The following is a 23,412-nucleotide window of genomic DNA, read 5'->3' as shown; positions in this document are numbered from 1 at the left end:
AAAGTGTACAACAATATCGCCTTTTGTGCCCTGAAAAGATGATATCTGCTCTACAACGTCATCAACTTTTGCCCCTGGCAGACATACCCTAGTCCAGTTCCACCTATCCTTCTTACATAGTATATTCCCTGTCTCCCTGACAATAGAATCACCAACAATAACTAGTTCCTTTGGAACCAGCACATTCTGCCTTGGAGATTGCCTCTGTGTTGCCTGGTGCACAGGAGTGAGCTCTGTCATTGAGCTAGGCAGCTGAGAGCCTGATGGGCCCCTCATATTAATTTCTTCGAGGGCATTTACCCTACACCTCAAGCTCTCATAGATGCCCATCAGAATGCTGAGTTGCCGCCTAATTTCTTGACACTTCAGACACCTTGCACACAAAGGAATCCTGTTTGGTAGATCATGTCCCGTTTTAGAAAGGTCAGCAAACATTTCACATTTTGTACATTTTTTGAGACTGTGATGCATTAGAGAATCGCCCACTTCATTTCTTCCCCCGAGCCGCAGCACTCTTGCTAGTCTGTGATCTTTGCTTCACAGCAGTAGTTTGGGTTATTATTTCTGTTTAAATACAATTTAATTAACAATGAAATTTAATAAGATTAATAATATTTTTGATTAATTGATAATACTATAATAAGCTAACAGATTCCTAATACAGTGCTCCACACATGCATAAAAGATATCTAGTTTTACTTTATATCTTACGTTATCAGTTCGAGATATATACGTTAAGCTATTTCTTATTGACTACAAAATGGCGGCTAGTTCAACAATATTGGTGCCAATATTGGGAGTCGTAACTTCCAAAAATCGCTGGTCAAATTCAAAATAAGAAGCTAACGAATGCTACTAAGCCTATTTAATATCTCCGTAAAACACAATGTACTATGTTAAATAACGAAGAATACATTAAAAATTAAAAAATACTTATCCTTTTACAGCAGCCAAAAATCCCCCATCCGTACTGTTCTGCGATCCCAGCGCATATCATACTGGTAAAGGCTAATAAATGAAATAGTATTGATGTATTGTTGTGTATGGTTGGGTTATGTTGTTTGTGTTGAGTGACTGGCTGCTTAGACCAGATGGCAACAGAAACTGCCACCACCTGATTACCATCCCTGGCCTGGCTCCACATGCCAAGGATTCACTGATCTAGCACTCCTAACTAACTACATTCATTGAGCCCCCCCCTCTCCCAATACAGGAAGAGAAGGACATAACAAATAATGTTAGACCTACAAAGTACTGGGAGAAAAAAATAAAACATCTATAGTTCAAGATGATATCCTCCGTTGAATGTCTAGACTGATTCAATGAAAATTACAGTCATGTCATTATTATCCTTCAGTTTGAGTCATGCAATAAAGATCACCTGCCAGCTAATGAGAAGCCAACTGGCTTTTCATTGGCTGGTAGGTGGTCTTTATTGCATGCTGAACTGTGAATAATATAAATGGCCACATGGTACATGGAAGTAAAACTTCCATTTAAAAGCATTACTGTGATGTGCGTTCAAGTTGTAAGGTCTCAAAATTTATTTCTCATAAAATAATTGAAGTATACATGCAGGACTTCTTTTAGTTTAACTGACAATTAGTTCTGAATGGTTTCAGAAGATGGTGGCACAATACAGTGTGTCATATTGATTGCAGTGCCCTAAACAGTATATTATGTTTATATTACTTAAAATGGTACCCTTCACTCATTAAGAACAATGTGTCATCATCCAATTTTTGCATCTCACTGGGAAAAGTCCAATTGAAATCCATCGGGAAATGTCAGAAGTGTGTCCTGTGTAGGCCTTTTGGATATGAAAAATGTTCATAGCTGGGTACATAAATTTCTTGAAGGATGGGAGTCCTGCAGAATGAAGCATGTGAACCAAGAAGTCAAACCAGTCATTCCAAGGCCATCATCTGCCAGGTTGAAGAAATGGTTTTGAGTGACAGAAGATCAACATAGGTGAAATCGTGTTACTACTTTGACTTCTTTTAGGGATTCCCTAGCTAACTTTTGTGAGAGGGCTTACACTTTACCAGCCCCTTTCATTCTGGACTTAAGTAACAAGTCTGTCAGATTGTCTGGTAGATATAATGTCAGCACAAGTACACAATATTCAAATCTCTCAATCACCAGCTTCAATTCCTTCCCCCACACCACTGCCACCACCTTCCTCCAAAGAAGCCCAGTTTGTCATCTCAAATGCAAGTACATCTAAGTATAGGCGCCTCCGTAGCCAGGTGGGAAGGAGCAGCAGTGGTAGCACACGCTTCTTGATTAGACCGGGGTTCGAGCCCGTCACCACCAAATACGGAGCATGCGGAAAAGTCAGGGAATGACCACCGCACCGGAGCAATATGGCCTTAGTTGCTAATGCTCCTAAAAACCAAATAACAACAACAACAACATCTAAGTATATATCAAGCACCCTGATGGAAAGCTCCACACATGCATAAAATATATTAGTTTTGATAAAACATATCAGATATCAGCATGAGAATGATATCAGTTTTACCTGTTGCTGGCACTCATTTCTAGAGGCTCTAAAAATAATGTAGGACAAACTGCAATTGCATTGTTTCAGAGTTCTCTGCAAACCTTGGGACCCTGGAGCCATTGTGCCTTGGTAAATCTCTAGTTGTCTGGCAAAAACAAAGTGAAACAAGAGGTTGACTCTGGCAAAAACAAAGTGAAACAACAAAGTTGTTTCACTTTGTTTTTGCCAGAGTCAACCTCTGATCTAGCCTTACACACTATGTCCAGTGATCCCTTTTCCTTACAGCAGTGTGTAAGGGAAAACAACTGGAAGACAACTTTTGGCTTGGGTGAGTATACAAAAAGGCTTTTCCAGCAAACTCAAAGTCTGTGTCAATCGTGGCTTATAGTTTAGTGACAGGAAGTCCCACATCTAGATGGAAATACTGAATATTAGAAACATGTTCCTATTCTGCATTTCACTCCCGAGTGTTTCTCCTCTTCCCACACTTTTTATCTCTTTCTATGCCACACTGTTTATCTCTTTCTATGCCACTCTTCTCTATCTGCTACCTATCTATCACTTCTTTCTCCTTAGCAGTTTTCTGCCTTGCCAACTTCTGAGTTAAGAATACCCACAAGGATTGTCCATCATCAGACTGCATTCTCCACCATCACCAGTTTTTCTAGTTCTCACCAGTCGGCGCCTCTGTAGCAGATGGGCAGGAGCAGCAGTACATAGCACATGCTTCTTGATTAGACCGGGGTTCAAGCCCGTGACCACCAAAGACGGAGGATGCGGAAAGGTCAGGGAATGAAAAAAAACCAAATAAGTTCTCACCATTATACTCTGAATTGTAGTACAGTTCAGCCTTCCATCAACAGTAAGAAAACAACACACTTGGTTTAGTATGTAGGATTGAAAAGATCCCAGGGAACAGCTGTCTACAATTGGACTAAGAAAGAGTTCCAGGTTCCCTCCTTGAATGCTTTCAGCTTCAGCTCTTGTGTTGCAAGAGTTTTTTTGAAACATTTATTTATTTATCCATAGTTGGATTTGAATTTTTTTTTTTTTTTTTGCTTGAACGAAGGTAGTTGATACCTCTTCAGCATTACCTGTTGCAAACTGCAACAGTGCTGAAGAGGTATTTACTGTTGCAGTTTGGAACAATTCCTTTAATGTGGTATAATAGTGCTTAAATTTTTAAATAATTTAATTATGGCATGTTTAATTTACATTTTAGTGTTTAATTGTATTTTGTTGTTTCTTTTGTACATTTTTCATTGGAGTATATAGTAGAATATACAAAACATTTGAGTTGTGCCTTTTGTTCTTATAGATTGCCTTCATGTGCATGTGATTTGGTAGTTCCAACTTGTGTGTACTTGGCATGATGTTCTTGAAATATCTGGTCACTGCTGTTGCACTTTCAGATATTTGTACCAACACACCCACAAACATTGTGTGTGATTTTTGTTGAATCAGTAACTGAAACTTTTTTTTTTGTTTGTTTTTTTATACTCAAAGAATTGAATGGATATCATCCACTCTAATTGTTGCAGATTTCATATACACTATTTGTGCTTATAGGATAGCCCAATTTCTGTCTTTACTTATTTGTGTTGTACAAAAAGAGAAAGGCACCTCCGTAGCCAGGTGGGCAGGAGCAGCAGTGCATAGCACACGCTTCTTGATTAGACCGGGGTTCGAGCCCATGACCACTAAATATGGAGGATGCGGAAAGGTCAGGGAATGACCACCGCATATCCCCAGAGCAATATGGCCTTAGTTGTTAATGCTCCTAAAAACCAAATAACAAACAAAACAAAAAACAAAAAGAGAAATGTAAAGCCACATGAAAAATGAAACTCATCAACTTCTGTTTTTGAACTTTCATTTCATTTTTTTTTTTTTATTTGGATATGCATTTTAATAAATTAAACTGTTTTAAATATACTATATTTAAATAACCTTGATATACTTTATCTCATTATACTGTCATATTGGATATACTTTGAATGTGATTGTGTCTCTCAAGATGTGTATGAAAAATATAGTATATAGTGAAACATTAATTTTCCACTGGAAACTGGCAAAAGTAAATAAATACTGTACCACAGAGAAAGAAAGCTGCTACTATATTTCTGTGTGATATCTTCTGAAATTCTAAAAAAATTTCTGAATATATCACAGAAGAATATTCACATTTCTCATGTGAATTCTGAATATTTCATATTTTGCATGTGAATTCTGAAAATTTCACATTTCACATGTGGCAGTCACAAAAAAAGTAACCAGCCACTGTATTTGTCATTTGCAGTATATTCAGTTACAGAGTCAATTTTTGTAACCAACAACATGTGACTGCGATATTTAGAAAACAAAAAATACTGCTAATGATTTAATACAAATTGTATATGAACTGATAAATAGCTTGCAAATTTTAATTTGTTACTGGTCACAGTTAGTGTTCTCTGTAATTTTAGTGTATTGTGAAGTTTTTGCTGTCCGTAATGTTAAAAGAAAAAAAAAAAAAAAAAGTTTAGTAGTTTGATCCAAAATAGCATTGCATTATTTTCTATGAAAAAAATATTTCCACATCATGGGTTTTTGCCTATGCATGATGATTTCCAGGAATGTATTACATTATATTCTTGGTTAACCAGTCTCAGTGGCATTGAAAAGTCAAATCAGCCTATGTCAGATAACAATTCACAAGGGGGGGGATCTGAGGGTGACACGAGTAATTACAGACCAGTTAGTTTAACCTCTGTTCTGGGGAAAATAATGGAGTTACTGGTTAAAGATGCATTGCAGGGTCATTTAGACAAGACTGCAGTTATAATTGAGACACAGCATAGGTTTGTTAAGGGAAAGTCTTGTCTGACAAATTTGATTGGATACTATAAATAAATAAATAATCTGTTTATACTCCGGGCGACCAAACGGTCAGAGGAGTTCACAAGATAGACAGAATACAAGAAACAGCACCGTATTCAACAGTCACGGGCTTGAATCCCGGTCACTCAAGGCATGTGTACATATGCACCCGCAAGCCTGACCACTAGGCTACGATGTGGTTACAAAGGAACTGGATGCGAAAAATAATTTTGAAATTGTATACTTGGATTTCATGAAAGCTTTTGACACTTGCACATGGAAGACTACTGTACAAATTGGAGCAGTATGGTATTAAGGGTAAGTTGCTTCAATGGATAAAAGGGTGGTTAAGTGGGATAAGACAGAGAGTGGTAATCAGTGGATGCTGCTCTTCGTGGACTAATGTTATTAGTGGAGTCCCCCAGGTTTCGGTGTTGGACCCACTGTTATTTTGTATATTTATCAATAATATTGGAGAAGGTATATCAGACTTAATGTCAAAGTCTGCAGATGATACAAAGGTTGGCAGGATTATTAATGACAGTAATGGAAGTGTGCTACTGCAACAGGATCTAGAAAATTTGGGCAGGTGGGCTGAGAAGTGGCAACTGAAGTTTAACATTGAGAAATGCAAAGTACTGCATATGGGTAGAAGTAACCCCAGAGAAATGTACCAACTCTGTGGTACTACAATTAAGGTGGTAGAAAATGAAAAAGACCTGCGAGTAATTGTGCAGACAGGCTACCAGAGCAGGCTCAATTCTGGATTCTTCCTCTGCTTAGATTACGAACCTGAGGGGCATAAATTCAATTTGAAGAAAAGATAGTTATAGAATAGATGTGCAGAAATTTGCATTTAGCCAGCGGGTAAAAATTTATCCACTGGCTAAATGCATTTTTATCCTATTAGATGGAATGGATGTGTGAAATTTTTGCTTTTTTTTTTTTCTATTTTGGCTGGTGCTGCATAAGCTTGCTTTCTTGCATCACATGCCTCTACTACTACAAAAATAAATACATAAAACCCACTACAGGTGTTCTTTGTTTATATTTTGTAATGTTCCAGTAGGCAGACCCTTGAATTTTTCAGAAACGCTATCCTGACCTTTTCTTTCTGCTTACTAGTTTTGCTCTAATGCTATTTTGGTAATCGCTCAGTTTTATTACCATACAATTTATTTTAACATCCCTTTGAATTTATCTTTTAATTTTCATCCATCATGTTTTCATCCATAGAATCAGTTTCCTTTTTTCCAACAGAAAATAAGTCACAGTGAAAAATGCTACAATGTAAAATGTCATAATGTAAATTAAAAAATATGTATATATTAAATTTCATGTCAAATATTCTCATACTTTTATAAATATGCATACAGTACATACAAAAAATAAATTTACATTGTTGTCGCATTTGAGTTTTACTTTCATTTTATGGATTATCAGGGAAAATTTATTTTCTTACTTATGTTGCAGTATTAATTTTTAAACTTACAATAATGTTGCATTTGCTATTTAAAGCATTAATCTGTTGAGTCCACTATCATCAAAATAGAAAAGCTTTTAAAAACACATGTAGCTTACAATAACATTGCTTGCTTTAAATAGTTCATGAACGTTAGTCATTGTGTTATAAAAAAATTAGTGAATTTTAGTTTTGCTTACAACATGGTTTTTCTAGCAGGGATAAGGAGGTGATTATTCCCTTGTATAAGGCAATGGCCAGGCCACACCTTGAGTACTGTATACAGGTCTGGAGGCCTCATTTCAAGAAGGATGTAGAGCTGCTGGAACGAGTACAGAGAAGGGCAACAAGATTAGTGAATGGAACAAAGAGTTGCTCTTACGAAGAAAGGTTTAAGTTTTGCAAATTACAGTGTCTGGAGACTAGGCACCGGCAAGGTGATCTGACAGAGGTGTATAAAGCCTTAAATGGTTTGAGCATGCTCAGTGCTGATGGGATTCTTCCTCTTGCTCAGAATAATCACCTGAGAGGGCATAAATTCAAATTGAGGAAAGACAGATGTAGGATAGATGTGTGAAAATTTGCCTTTAGCCAGTGGGTAGTTGGTTGGTGGAATAGACTTCCATCCCTTGTTGTGGAAGTTGATAGCCTAAATAAATTTAAGGCTCAGCTGGACAGGTATTTCGAACGAACAGAGGAGTGAAGTGGATTTTTTTTTTTTTTTAGGCTGATGCTGCATAAGCTTGCTTTCTTGCATCATATGCCTCTACTAATGCTAATCTTATAATTCCAGTTAAGGTGTCCTCTGACACCCATGTTTTATGAAGGTTGTATTGTATTTAAAAGACATGTTCTTCACTTATATGATTTTTAAGAAATATTTTTTTCTTACAGATACAAAACACTTGAGTTATCTCAGGGTATTTTAGAAAATGAAAAATTGCAACAATTAGTAAGCAGTATTGGTTCAAAAGATGCACCATCAAAAAGTAGGTGAGTTAAAATTAAGCTTATTTTATCATTTTTATCCTCTTTTTATGACTTTTGCAAGAAATCTTGCAAATTAAGTACAGTAATAACCATTTTGGTTAAATTGGTAATTCATATTTGTTATAAAAAAATTAAGAAATAAATTAATGATTTGTTGCAGTTAAATTAAATTTTAACAGTATTAGCTTGAAAAGGCTAATAATTGAAATAATAACTATACCTTCATGTGTAATCTGTTTGAGAACAGATAGTTAATAGTGCTGTCAGCAAACTCTTTAGGTATAATTTGCTGATAAAGTAGGACCTGCTGTCATTTTTTATAGAACTGAATCAGTTGCACACTTCTGCATATGTAGAGGAACATATAAAATGAAAATATTCTAATTTATTCTAAATATTCTAATTACAGTTGAAGCTAATTAAAACAAAAATTTTTGAAGCCAGAGATTTTATCATAGATTTAAAGAAACAAAAGATGGATTAATAAATGATTTAAACTGAGGTTATAATGGCATAAACATTAACTTTAATTATGTGTACAAAACAGTGAGAGGTAAAATGGCAACTAGCTGGCACATGACATGAGCCATTTTCAAAATTGATAAGTAGTCTTGCAAAGTTCAGAATGACTTACAAGCCACTATCCTGTAGCAGGATCTTACCAGCTTTGACAATGACTTAAAAAAAATACCACCTTCTCTGGAGAGCATTTATAAATTTTTGGCCATAGACTGAAATCTATACATAGACTCAGAATAAAAAAATTTCAGAAAATAAAAAAATAAAATAGAATGAAAAAATTTCAAATTTTAAAAAGTTTCAAATAGTTTTTTTTTAATATTTAAAAGAAATGGTATAAAGATTAGCATATACTGATTTACATGCAGATAATTTCAAAGAATAATCTAATAAAGGTGAATTGATGCAAGGAAGCCAGGTTTTTAAATCATCCTTAAAAAGAAGAAAAAAAAAGTTGTATTGTTCCATTATACATCTGTCCACCCTTCCTTAAATTTACTTATGCAGAAAAATCTCATTATAATACAAACTTGGTTTACAAAATTCAGTTAATATGTATTACAAAGTTCATTTTTACCCTATTAGAGATAAAAAATATAAAATTTGTATGCTTAATTCAAAGCTCCAGTACAGTTAGCCTATTATTGCCTAACCAGCAGCATGCATATGATCACCTGTTCTGTATTTCCAAAAATACAGCACTGACTTCTTAATTTACTTTTATGTAAACAAACATAGTTTATGGTTGCTGCAACATAAATACACTCTGAAAGACATCAACTGTTTTTCAGAGCATATTTTTTTCATCATCAGATTTTTAAAAGGATGTGATATTTTTATGGAGCTTGTGTCTTTAAATAAATTTAATAGCTGTTTATATTAAACCTTATCTAGCAGTTATGGTGACAAACCCTAAACAGAGGGAATTATATAAGAGGCTGACATGATGGAATGAAGTAAAACAGACATTGCAAAAGAATACAATATCCCTTTACTTACTTTGTTCACAATACTGAAAACTGAAAAAAAAAAAAACGTTGAAGTTCGTGACTGGAACAGTAATAAAAAAAAAAAAAAAAACAGGAAATGAGTCCGTGGTACAACACATGAGAAGCTTAAAATAAAACTCTTTAGATGATATCAAAAAATGAGTACATCTAATTTGCCAGTATCGGGTCCAATTTTGCAAGAAAAGGCAGATTATTCAACCTGGAATTAACAACTTCAAATGCATCAGTAGCTAGTTCCAAATATTTAACAACAGGAATAACTTAGTTTCACAAAATTTTTGCAGCGAGTATGGATCAGTTGACAAAAGGCAACAGACTGGTTATGTTCTGTATGGTCCTTTCTTGAAAAATATAAGCCAAAGGATATTTTTAATCTTAACAAGACAGGTATATTTTATAATTTTCTGTCAAACAAAAACCATACTGTTTGAGGTGAGTCTTGTAATGGTGGAAAATTAAGTAAACAAAGAAAGAATTGCTGTTTTGTTATGCTGCAAAGCAGATGGCAGTACAAAAGTGTGTCCAGTTCTGGTTGAGAAGTTATCCAAACCAAGATATTTTAGGAGTTAACCAACTACCCTGCAATTATGAGGCCATTCAAAATGTTTGGCTTTTGGTCAAAAATTTTTGTTCTTGGTTATTAAGAGTGGGCAGAAGAATGGTTTCATAAAAAAGGAACATTTTGATGGTTCTAGATTGTTGCAAATCACATTTTGTTGTGGCACCTAAGTTGATGAATATGTCTGTTGTTTTTACCTCCCATTACTACCAGTTTTATGCAGTCATGGGATCAAGGCATTATTTATAACCTCAAGACAGCATATAGAGCCTGCCTGATAAGATACATGATTTTGAAACACAGAAAGAGAGAAAAAGCTGCAGCCAAAAAGGGAAATGTTGTCTTGGATGCTTATTGTTATTGCTTGAGACAGTATTGTGCCAAGTGGAATAATTAACTGCTTCAGGGAGAGTGGCTTTAGAGATAATATAATCAAAAAATGTGGTCTAGAAAGTGAATGTGGTAGAAATGCTGAGGAATGGGGGACTTTGGAAGGGCATATAGATTTTGTGGGAAAATTTGAGGAGTTTAAGGTGAATGGCGAAAGTGCTGCCATAGCAACATCAACACCAGAAGAGCTGTTGAGTATCAAGCAGACTGATGAAGTTTTTGTTACCGATGATAAAAGTGAAGAAACACTCATTCTGCCTTTTAAAAAAGATGCCAAAAATGTGTGGTATATAATAAAGAATGCGTAACATCGATAAAGAAACAAATTATTGCATTTGATAATGTCTGTGCTACAGTTAAGAATGCACATAAAACAAACCGTCCAAACGAAATTAGATTCTCTCTCTCTCTTTAAATTAGATTAATTCTTCTGTATATGCTATATATACAGAAGAAAAATTTAATTTAATTAAACACATAATATATTTTTATTAATTTAATTTAATTAAATACATAATATATTTAATTTAATTAAATTTTTCTATATACAGAAAAATTTAATTTAATTAAATACATAATATATTTTTATTCCAATTACTTTGATTCTTTTCTTTTTGTTTACCTTATAAATAATTAAAAATAAAAGAAAATATGTATTCTTGTTATTGTTTTTATTTTTACTGTTTTATTTTTCTTTATTTTATTATTTCATTAGTTTTTGTTATTATTTCTTATTTTTGTTAGGTATATCTACCCAAAAAAAGAGATAAATCTTGTCATTTTGGTGGACCTCATTACTACAAACCTCAATATTACAAACCATGAAAATTTAGATCCCTTGAACTTTGTATTAACAAGATTCTACTTTATAAGTGCTCCTCTAATTTTATGAGATGAAAGTAATTTTTTTTTTTTTCAATAGATAATCCTTTAGCTAAAAGAGAATTTTCTTCTATCCAGTCTATAATTATACTTCCTTAATTTAAGTAAAAGTTCCTTGTAAATTGGGTCACACAAGAAAAAAAAAGGATATTCCCATTATTTAACTTAAGCCCTTTCAAAGCCACAAAGACCTTGATCAAGTCCTTGTGCAAACATCTTGTTTTGAGACCTTGCAGCTCTCTCTCTCTTTTTCGGAGAATGCCTCGACCATTTCTAGTAGATTCATATCCTTAGTGAAAGTAGGGTATGTGCTGAAGCTGTGACCTAACCAAGGTTGTATATTTTAGAATAACTAACTGTATTTACTGGCAAAATTCCTGTACATCATAGTAAAACACTACATTGTCTGGCAGTATTTCTACACTTTGGCACACAATGGCCTTTAGCTGCCATTGTGCCATAAAACCTCCAACAACAATTTCTACACTGTTGAAAGAACTTATATTGGATTTCTTAATTACTTGTAAGTCTTTTTTACATCATTATCAGGTACCTTGAGTTTTTTGTTTCACAGGATTAACCAGATGTATAACAGTACTTTTTTATTACTGTCACTTAACTGCCATTTTTTGGACCAACTGAATAATTTATCTAATATTAATATTGGCCATAAAGTCAGTGATAACCCTGGATTAGTAATCAGCAACTGTTGCTCTAGGCAAATCATGCAGTTGACCCAGACCCTAAGTAGCTAGCTTTTTGGTAAGCTGAAATGCATTTTGCTGAGTGGCTGAGTTATTGCTTATTAAAATTTAAAAGAGTGGGTCAACTTGCCTATATACAGGGTGTTTCAAAAATGATGGTCAATAATTTAAAGGTGAAAAGTACAAACTAAAATAAGCAAAAAAAGTCCCAGTTAACATCGGGCCGCAAATGAACTGTTTTCGAGATAATGCACATTTTCTGTTAAGATCCGCCACTGACTATGGGAGCACTAGTTTAGCAAATATCTGTGAATCCTTTGCTAAGGATGGTTTTATTAAACATAAGATAATACATTTTTAATTTTTGGTTTCAACACCACAGGATTTTACAGATGTTCTTTCTAACACCCTTTCCTCAACATCAGGAGTTATTCTTCTGGGCCTACCTGCTCGTACTCCATGTTCTCTAAGGCATTGATGTACCGTGATGAATGTGCGCCTGTTGGGCTGCCTTCGGAGGGGAAATGCTTCTTGGTACAAACGTGCAGCCTCGAGTGCACTGCCATTGGCTTTACCATACACTTCGTGTATCCGCATACTCTTCATTGCTGTAACTTCTTTCCATGTTGACTATCCTTTGACAAGTACTAGTATGCCTACTACGTCTCTCTGCACCTCCGTAGCCAGGTGGGCAGGAGCAGCAGTGCGTAGCACACACTTCTTGATTAGACCGGGGTTCGAGCCTGTGACCACCAAATATGGAGGATGCGAAAAGGTCAGGGAATGACCACCACATATCCTCAGAGCCATATGGCCTTGGTTGCTAATGCTCCTAAAAACCAAATAACAACAATTGCTACGTCTCAGAGCATTGAGAGAGAGGAAAGGGAGAGAATGAGCATAATCTAACCTAAACAAACAAGTCTGTGGCTCCCAACTAGAAATGTGCAATATCTTGAAAATGATTCACTTAAGAACTCATGTTTACTAGGCTTTTTTGCATGTTGTACAGTCTGTCCTCGTATAGCACGATAGTTGCGTTCCTAGAAACCCTCGTGCAATGCAAAATCGTGCAATATAAACAACAGGCCCTATGGGAAAAGTAGGGTTAGGTGCCGACCACCCAAGATTAAACACACATTTGGAACCAAAACATTAACAAACACAATAAATAATCGGGTAATTTTAATCGTTATAAAATACGTAAGTATTTTATAACGATTAAAATACGTAATAAAAATATTATATTATAATAAAGTATTTTTAATACTAAAAAAGTATTTTTTACGAATAAAATACGTATTTTATTCGTAAAAAAATTATTATATTAAATAAAATAGTCGTAATAAAATACTTACGTATTTTATAATACGTAAGTATAAATTATAATACGTAAGTCGTAATAAAATATTGCTAATGCTTTTGCTTCTATCGTAAGCAAACTTGCTTTTTGTTTGATTTTCTATCCAAACAGATGACAGCCGTTCCATCTCTTCCAATTCTTTGTGTCTTAATCTAATGGATATTAATTACACTTTGAGTTGTTCCCGCTATGAAAGTTGTTTTTATTTTCGCTGCATTCTTTGTAATTCCCGGCGTTCTCTCATTTAGGTCTGTAGCACGTGCAATATCACATGGTCTTTAATTTCGCTCAAAGCGTTTCACAATTTCGTATTTTTTCTCTATCGACAGAAGAGGACTGGCCATAAGCCTTAGGGGATAAACCACGGTGGGCCGGAGGCCGGTGTGATTTTGGCCATAAACCGTAGTATGAGGCCACTATAAATTTTCCCGGGTAAGAATTTTTGACCCAGTCCGCCTCTGTTTATCGTTATTGCTTTTTTTTTTTCTCTCTGAATCTGCAGTGTCTTAGCCAGGACACTTCCTTTTCACACCTTTTAAGTATTTTACTAATTTTTAGGGAATAAAGCGCAATTACAAAACGAGGAGGTACGCTTAATACACATAAACAAAGCTGCGCGCGGGTAGCAACTGAATAAACAACACGGTAAAGGCCGAGATACGCTATTAACACCTCACATTTTACTAAAGCACATTTCTGGGGGTTACTACCATAAAACAATAAAAACAATTTCCAGTTGCGTTTCTGCTAGTGGAATCTGTTATAAACTGGTAGTAAACTCCATCTAATTGCATTTGCGATTATACCGATAGCTGGAATTGTGTTGGTTTTTACGTTATTATGGTGAAATGTGTTTCCCCTTCAGTGATATAAAACACATAAATACATTTTCGGACTCTTCTTCATTGTTATCGTGTTGCGTTCAGTTGGGGTGATTCCGCGTTCGACTGCCATTTCTTGTAAACACAAAGGCGAATCGTGTATAAGCGAATTCGGTTCGTGTTATATAAGATAACGTTCCCCTATTTATAAATCGTGTATGATCGAATTCGTGTAATGCAAACACGTGCTATACGAGGACCGACTGTATTCTGTACAGTTCACCTTTAAATTATTGACCATCACGTTTGAAACACCCTGTATCACAAATTAAAAAGAATTTCCTTAAAATATTTGTTTATAAATAAGTTGATATATTAATAAATCCTCAGAAATGTAGAGAAATCAGTTATACTTATAATTTCCTCAGTACATGTAAGGGAATTGAAAATAATGACATTGTTGTTATTTTATTTTTCTGCATTTTAATTTTGGCATTTTTTTTCCTCTTGAATTCCATGGTCTTTATGAACAGGTTACTCCTGCATATGGTGCAAGGAAGCTAGACTTTTGCTGCACTAAAAAAAAAAGTAACTTACTCCAATGAGTAACAACTTATTGACTAAAGAAAAACTTCATACAATTCAGTATGTAGTTCTCCCCCTAATTTGTATTTATGCCTGTTTCTATCATCTTTTAATACCATGAAAATTTTATTATCCTTCATTTTACTAACCCCACCTCTCTTCTACTAAAGCCTTGTAAATCTCAATTAGATCCCCTCTTAAATACTTAGTTACTAAGCTTACCCAGTCTGCACATTCAAAATCTCCCATTTGGGTGCCTTTTAACCTCTTCCAGGCTCATTGCCCATCTTTGGATCTTTTCAAGAAATAGTTTTTTGAGCATGACCACATACCTACACACAACTTCCCTATCTCTGTAAGTTGTTTGATAAATCAGCCAGACAGCATGGAGCTTCTTGCAACAAACCTAATGTCTGCATATATTATAACTCCCAAATTTCTTGCTTCCTCTCCCATATTTAACTCAACCTTTCAAAAGTATATTAGTTATTTTGCAGTTATTTTCAAAGTTTAAAACTGCATTTTGAAAATACAGACAACCCTTGTATAACACAGTACTCTACAACACAGTTTTGCTCCAACACGATTGATAAATTGCGGCATTCCTCTCACAACATGAAACTTATATTATATGGTTTCGCTCTAACACAGTGTAAAGAATTGCAGCAAACCTCGCTTAACATGGTAATTTTGAGCTTTTGTGAAGGGAGTCCCTGCTATTATGTCGGATGTAATTTTTAAACATTTCCATTCTTTTTTGTGAGTCCCCACTGTTGACTCGTTAGTCATTATGCAAAAAAAAAAATTTTTGGAAAATCCCCATATTTTATTTTGTTGGGAAATTCCCATGTTAGGTTATGTGCTGTTGAACTTGTACTTGTTTGAGACCATAAAAAATTGACTATGAATTGTGCAGTTCATGGTTTTTAAGGTTTTCGTAAGGTTATTTTGGTTTTTATTTGATCATTTATAAATTTTTCTGGGTATGTATTACTAAACTTTGTTCTTGAGAACCGTATTGGAATAATTTCTTTGTTATGAATTAAATTCCAGCCCTAAATTATGCCTAAGGAAAATAAAAAAAGCATCACTCAAAAGAAACTTTTTCTCTAGAATCAAAGATACAAAATTTGGTTTTGTATCATCTTAAAAAATGGGAAAAAGTATCATACATTACAAAAAGTTTAAATTTAAATGAAGTAACAATCAAAACCATAAAGAAAAATGAACAGAAAATTAGAACTGCTGTTGCTGCAGGATCTTTCATTTCTGCAAATATGACAGCTCGTCTCCGAGTGCAAATAATTGAGAAAATGGAAAAAGCACTCAAGATTTGGTGGAAATGCATCATAGGTAAACCAAGTCAATTCAGAAGATGATAGCACAGATGAGTTTTAAGTTCCAAAATTTAAAATTCTTATTCTTTGAATGCAAATCCTTCAACGGAAAGGAGCATAAAGTTCAAAAGAGAACTTCAAAAATGCTTAGCTCCTCCATACCTGAAATTTAAAAGATCTATCAAGAAAAAGCAAACAAACCCAGTTTACTCATTTTTTTAAAGAGAGCAGAAGATACATGAAATCTAGATGCTGCAGAAGAAAGTTCAGAAGGTGAAAATTTTCTGCAACAGAAAAAACATCGTTTGATTGTGCTTAGCAGTGATGAAGAAAATTAAATGAACGTACATTATCTGACATATATGTATCACAGTTTGTTTGTTTGTTTGTTATTTGGTTTTTTTGAGCATTAGCAACTAAGGCCATATTGCTCCGGGAATATGCGGTGGTCATTCCCTGACCTTTCCGCATCCTCCGTATTTGGTGGTGACGGGCTCGAACCCCGGTCTAATCAAGAAGCGTGTGCTACGCACTGCTGCTCCTTCCCACCTGGCTACAGAGGCACCACATCACAGTTTGTAAGATGTTTGTTCAGTTATTATTGTTTTTAAAAAAATTTATTTTCCGACAGTTATTAAAAAATGGTGTATTTTTGTTAGCTTTTGGAATGCAACCCCCTTTTTTGTACTGGTTCTTAGTCCCGTATAACACAGTTTTGCACTACACAAGATTTTATAGGAAACCTAACTACCATGTTATACAAGGGTTACCTGTATTACAAACCTGTCGAAATCATCCTGAAGGACAGCTGTTTGACATGTCATTAATCACTCTTCCCAGTCTTTATATCATTTGCAAATTTTGACATACTCTGTATCTCTTCATGTCATTGAAAATCAGAAACAGGATCAGTCAAAGCACTAATCCCATAGGGAACCCACTTCTCTACCTATTTTGAAGAGTAATTATTAATTTAAGCCCTTTGTCTCTTGCTGTGTAACCAGCTATTAATTCAGTTAAGTATCTTACATGAATTAAGGTTGCTATATAAGCTGAACATATTCATAAATTACCTGAAAATGTCCAGCTTGTATAGTAGTCTCTCATATATGAGGCTGAATCAAACTTTGCTAAATTAAATGATGGCTATTTTACCAAGTACATTATAGGATAACTGACAGATTCTTTTGTCCCCAAAAGAATCTGCCAGTTGCCCAATTTTTAACAAAATTAAGCATTTTCAAGCAATTAATTCAAAATTAAAGCAAATTACCAACTTAGTTACAAATGTGTGAATGCATTTGCATGTGTTTAATACTGCAGATATTATATTTACAGGGAAGAACTAGAAGAAGAACTGAAAAAAATAAAAAAATCTATTTCTCATTTGAATCTACAAAAAGACATTCTTAGGTAAAGTTTTCAATTCTTGAATTCTTTTTTTTTTTTTTTTTAATTTTCTATGACATGTAATATTATTGATATTAAATTATTAAAATTATGACTTTAGAAAGCACTATAAAAATATTACATGTGCACCATATGTATTGTGGGGATGGGAGAAAAAAAAAATTTATTATTTGGCTTGTTTTTGTTGAGTTTTTGACTTCCACCCTACTGAAGCCACAAGCCCACCCCACAAAACACAAATCTAACTGCAATTCACAGAAAATTCTAGATTCTAGAGTATGTAAAGCGGTGTGTTAGCAGAACATTAAAGACATTTTTTACAAAAAATTTTACAAACCTTTAATGAACATTATATACAACATTTACATAAAAATTACATGTATGCATATCAATTTCTATATATATAAACCATACTATAGTACTATACACTATCTCTCCTTCAGGACTAATGCTTGAGGTCATTCCTTTTCCGTTACAAATTATCCACTTTACTTTGTATCAATTGTATCTTACATATTATGAATCTTCAATGAATATCCAATCATTCTCATCTATTACTCTTTGTTATTGCTTACATTAGTAATATCCATTACAACTCTTATTATTTTGTTAGATCTCTTAGCTTTTAACACATGAATTGTATTACAACTAGTATCCTCTTACATCAGTAATATTCACTGCAGATCACTCATTCTACCTTAGTTACTCCCTTCATTCAAGAGATTTCTAAATAAATAAAATTTCTTTCTCTACAAACGATATCTGTCAAGTTATCATTTGTTGACATCTTGTCTAAATGAATGATACATGTTAACATATCCTCGACTTACTACCCCTATGATTATATTTCTTTATTAATTCTTTTATATTATTTCTCTCTTTTTATTACCCCTGTACCACCCTAACATTATTTCATAATCATTAACATTCATAACAAATTATCTCAACCTTAGTAACTAACTTGCCTATTTCAATTTGAATTTTCTTTAGAAAGAACTATCAATCAATTTCTTACAGAGTTTAGATTATGAGTTCGGGGTTCAATAAAAAAAAAACAGAAACAGACTTACATTCCAAAATGATTGCTACTTCCAATTCCCTTGCAATCAGGCTTCCTTCGTAGCAGACAGCTTAAGTTCCTTTCTTGGGCGCTCTGATTTTTTTCTTTCCTTTCTTGGCTGACATATCTGCACAACTGGCCATTTCTCAATGGGCACCCTAGACACAAGTGTAGGCCCTTACACAACATAACTTTGGAGGTACAGCTTGCGGTTACATTGCCAGGGACGCCGATCACCCGATAACTGCCTTCTGATGCCGGACAAAGCTTTCTCTTCTTGGCTCACATATGTGCACAACTTTCAATGCGCATGTTTCCCACTCTTCCATACTTCCAAAAAAACATAATCACTTTCAGTCCACACGTACTCACTTCCTGTATGCCTCAATACCCCTTTCTCTCACCCATTTTTCCTTCTTTTTCTTCTTCATCTTGCTACCATGAGATGTGAACTCTGACCACCAAAAAATCTACTTACACTTCAACCCGCAAACTCACGACCTTCTCCCCTTAAATCACAGAAAAGTCAGATACAAAGTGGACAAGTGCTCAATTACTCTCCCCGAACTTTTCTTTTTCCCTCAAGTTTGAAATGTCTCCCCCAAGGACTTGCAACCAATCCCCATACTCTGTTTAATTTTTCATTCCTTCCTATTTGCTAAAACATCTCACCACAGTGCACAAACCAACCCTTCTCTAGAAATTTTCTTTTCTTCTTTTTTCACATGGCAGTATGACCTTTTCATGTTTGCCAGTCACCTCCAAAACACTCAGTTTCATGTTCACACCTTCTCTGCTAAATATATCAAACTTACCCAAATATCGGTCACCCTGACGCTGTTTTCTTGTTATGTGAACACTGGACGTTCACTTATTCTGGGGTGGCTTAGATCAAAAGAGACGCTTCATATCCAGTTTCACGGTCCTATTGTTCTTGCCCTCAGCAACCCTTTCTCGCCTATTCACAAATGGCACCCCTCCCTATTCCTGGCTGCTGCCCCTGTTAACTATCTTATATTATTTGAAATTGCTTGTTTCCATTTAGCTGTTATTTAAACAAATACATCTATAACTTTCCCATCCCCAAATCCAGTGTTTCTTCGAACTTTAACCTTATTTAATAAAACTAAATATCCAATCTTAATACTTTCTATTTTTAAACTTAATGCTCCCTTTCCATTGCCCTTCCTGGATTTATTTTAGCAAAACGATATTTCTATTTTATTTGTAAGATTTAGGTCTTACAGTATACGGTAAAATAATCTGTAACTCAAGGTTGATTTACAAAATACCTTATACATTCAAGGTATTTTGTAACATGTGGGCCATACTTTCAGGACTGATTTAGAAAATGTAAACAATGAAAAAAAATTATATAAACATATGCCTGAACTGTTTTTTGTTGTGTTCCAATCCCGATGTCCAGACTATACAAAGGTTGGCAGGGTTGTTAAGGACACTACTAACAGTACACTGCTGCAACAGGATCTAGAAAAGTTGAACAGATGGGCTGAGGGGTGGCAAATGAAGTTTAACATTGACAAATGTAAAGTACTACATATGGGAAACAGTAACCCCAGAGTGACGTATCAACTCTGTGGTACTACACTTACAGTGGTAGAGAATGAAAGGACCTGGGGGGTAATTGTGCAGGCAGATATGAAGTTTTCTGAGCAGTACAGACGGTCTGCAAGAGTAGCTCATAGTATCTTGTCAATGAGATACAGGAATTTTTCTAGCAGAGATAAAGGAGGTAATTATCCCCTTGTATAAGGCAATGGTCAGGCCACACCTTGAGTACTGTATACAGGTCTGGAGACCTCATTTTAAGAAGGATGTAGAGCTATCGGAACGAGTACAGAGAAAGGTAACAAGATTAGTGAATGGAACAAAGGGTTGCTCTTAAGAAGAAAGGCTTAAGTTTTGCATATTACAGTGTCTGGAGACTGGGCACCTGCAAGGTGATCTGATTGAGGTGTATAAAGTTTTGAATGGTTTGAGCATGCTCAATGCTGATGGGATTATTCCTCTTGCTCAGAATAATCACCTGAGAGGGCATAAATCCAAATTGAGGAAAGACAGATGTAGGATAGATGTGCCGAAGTTTGCCTTTAGCCAGCGAGTAGTTGGTTGGTGGAACAGACTTCCATCCTTTGTTGTGGAAGTTGATAGCCTAAATAAATTGAAGGCCGAGCTGGACAGGTATTTGGAACGAACGGAGGGATGAAATGGGAGCAATTTTTTTTTTTTTTTTTTTGGCTGATGCTGCATAAGCTTGCTTTCTTGCATTATATGCCTCTACTAATGCTAATCCTCCCCGCAACGAGTGGAAAAGAATCTGAGTTTGAATGCCATCAATGACGTGAGGAATTTTTTGGACGTTTTTCACAACAATGGCTGAGTTTGGATCTTAGGCGAAGGTGGCGTGGTGTTTTTTTTTTTTTTTCTCACGAAAACTTCGGTTTTTTCATCCAGCAAACAGAAAATTGACCTCTGAACACATGCAGTTTACAGGCAGTCTACATGGAACAACATGTCCTTAGTTGCTGATGCTCCTAAAACCCAACAATAACATGTTTATTTCATACACTGTTTAACTGAAAGCTTTGAAATTAGAAATGCCTCCTTTGCTATTTATTGTTGCATTCTTATGCTCTCCTTAGCTTTTCTAAAATTCTACATTGTTTGTATTCTTTCCTTGTTGGTAACAGTAATCACTTTCTCTTTGTGTGTGTACAACATGGCATCAATAAAAAAAAAATGTTTGCAAGTTATTTTCAGTGGCAGAAGAATTATTAATTAATTTCATGAAACACAACATTATTATTATAATGTTTAATATAATTAGGGAAGGACAGTACGTGATTGTTTTCCATTAAGGTTATTATTATATTAAAACCACTCTTATACCACGTGAAAATTAATATTATAGTTTATGAGGCTGTTTTTTTTTTTTTTTTTTTGATTTGGTAGTTGTTGGCGCATCGACTTCTGTGGCCATATTGCACCTCCCAAGGTTTTTGCAGTACTTTGATCCAAGCCCGAGGCGGGAATCGAACCCGCGACCTTTGGGTTGCCGGGCAGGTACTTTACCCACTCGGCTAGCCCGGTCGGCTTATGAGGCTGTTCGCCTACATTACTATGCATTAATATGATGTTTCGGGTATCTTACCGATACCCATCATCAGACAAGGCTGCTGCTGGAACAGAAAAATAGATTTACAAATTTGAATACAGTAAACCCCCGCTATTCGCGGGAGTTACGTTCCTGAGAAATGCCGCGAATACTGAGTTATGGCTCCCATAGTAATAAAGGGGTTCTGTTCCAAAGTATGAAATATATAAGAAAAACTAGTCTAAAATTTTGTCCATGTATGTATTATATGTACCTTCATAATATGATTATGTACATAGACAGTACATAGTTAAATGCAAGCATATGGCATCGAAATGAAAATAAGAAACAATTTAATATTAAATGTAATATTTATTAGAAATTTCAAACAAATCTTTCAAACCAGCGCCTTTGCTAGCTAAAAAACTTATCCCGCCAGTGCTATCACCAGTTTCGCTAAAGTGTTGATAAAGGAGTTTTGCCTTTTCACGAATGATGAGTGAACTTAACAGAATTTTATTTTGAGTTCGGTCTTCTATCCACAGATTTAAAGCCTTTTCCATTTTTTCTAATTTAACATCGAGTTACAGAGCAAATTTTTGAAGCAATTAGCGCGTTTTCACGGACACTACAACGGATTTTTTCTTCTGATTTCTTGATTGATTGTACCGTTGACTCATTGATTTTATACTGTTTTACCACTGAGGAGACACTTTCACCATTAGAAATTTTATCTAATAACTCAATTTTATTCGCTAATGTCATCACCTTTGATATTTTCACATTTCCCTTGTAATTCGTAGCCATATTTTTGTACGGGTTATAAAGAACTTGTCCACAATAAAGTCACTTTCTTCCGTTAACACACTCAAAAAAGTCTGTTTTACACTGCAAAACGGTAGATTTATCACTTTTGTAAGCATATCAATTTATAAATTGATAAATTTATTCAATTTATAAGCATATAAATTAAAAGCAAACGACGAAACCTTCCATGACAAGCACATAACACATAATGAACAAGGATTAGCAAGAAACATCCACATTCGCGATTTTGTCACCCCTCTCCCCCCACCCAATGAGCACTGTTTTGACCAGGAAAGATAATTTTAGCCACAACCATGTTTTTTTATGGAGGAAAATGTTCACGGTGCTTTAAAATTCACAATTTTTTAGGTTCCATTTTATATTAAATCAGCGACCCCGAATACAGATACCGCGAATAGCGGGGGTTTACCGTATTTTAGAATATTACAATTACCAATAATACAATTACAGCTACCAATTTAAAATTACAATATTGCTATTACAATTTACAAATTATGGTTGTAAAGTATTAAATTTTTAAGTTATATTACAATAGAAAACAGGAAATCTAAGATAATTACAGAGGTTAAATTCTTTCCTCCTGACAGACTCCTCTTGCCGATGCTCCCAGAAACCAGATGGGCATACAGGCAAGTGAACTGTCAGCAGTTAATTTATAGGAGATGGAGTAACTCCATTAGCCAATGGGATAGTACCAAGTTTTTATCCTGGATCCAGGGTTCTTAGAAGCCTGTGGTAACCTTTGCTCCCATACTCTTTACATCAGGGTTGGTGTGCAGGCTGGTTCAGGACCTTACCAATACTTATCATCAGGCCATGCTGCTTGTGCCAAGTTTTAACCTGAATCTGGGGTTCTTGTGTAGTGGATGCCTGGATGACCTTTGCTCCCATACTCTGGACATCAGGGTTGCTGAACAGGCTGGTTCGGGATCTTGCTGATATACACCTTCAGGTCTGGAGGAAGATATCTGGTCTATTTTCTTCTCCTGTTTTTTTTTTTTTTTTTTTTTTA

General features: G+C 35.0%; 1 protein-coding gene across 1 annotated transcript in view; it reads left to right on the top strand.

Moving 5' to 3' along the window:
• The window catches only part of LOC150088634 (HAUS augmin-like complex subunit 3), a 142,322-nt gene that overhangs the window by 11,538 nt on the left and 107,372 nt on the right, over positions 1 to 23,412 (top strand). Inside the window, exons 2-3 of the mRNA XM_090370276.1 lie at positions 7,722 to 7,820; positions 17,326 to 17,400. Coding sequence (XP_090226402.1) covers positions 7,722 to 7,820; positions 17,326 to 17,400 — 174 coding nt within the window. The remainder of the gene's footprint in view (positions 1 to 7,721; positions 7,821 to 17,325; positions 17,401 to 23,412) is intronic.

Source organism: Mastigoproctus giganteus, chromosome 3 (assembly GCF_048544385.1).
Source record: "Mastigoproctus giganteus isolate SK-2022 chromosome 3, ASM4854438v1, whole genome shotgun sequence".
Lineage (NCBI taxonomy): Eukaryota > Metazoa > Arthropoda > Arachnida > Uropygi > Thelyphonidae > Mastigoproctus > Mastigoproctus giganteus.
This window is presented reverse-complemented; position numbering and strand designations above follow the sequence as displayed.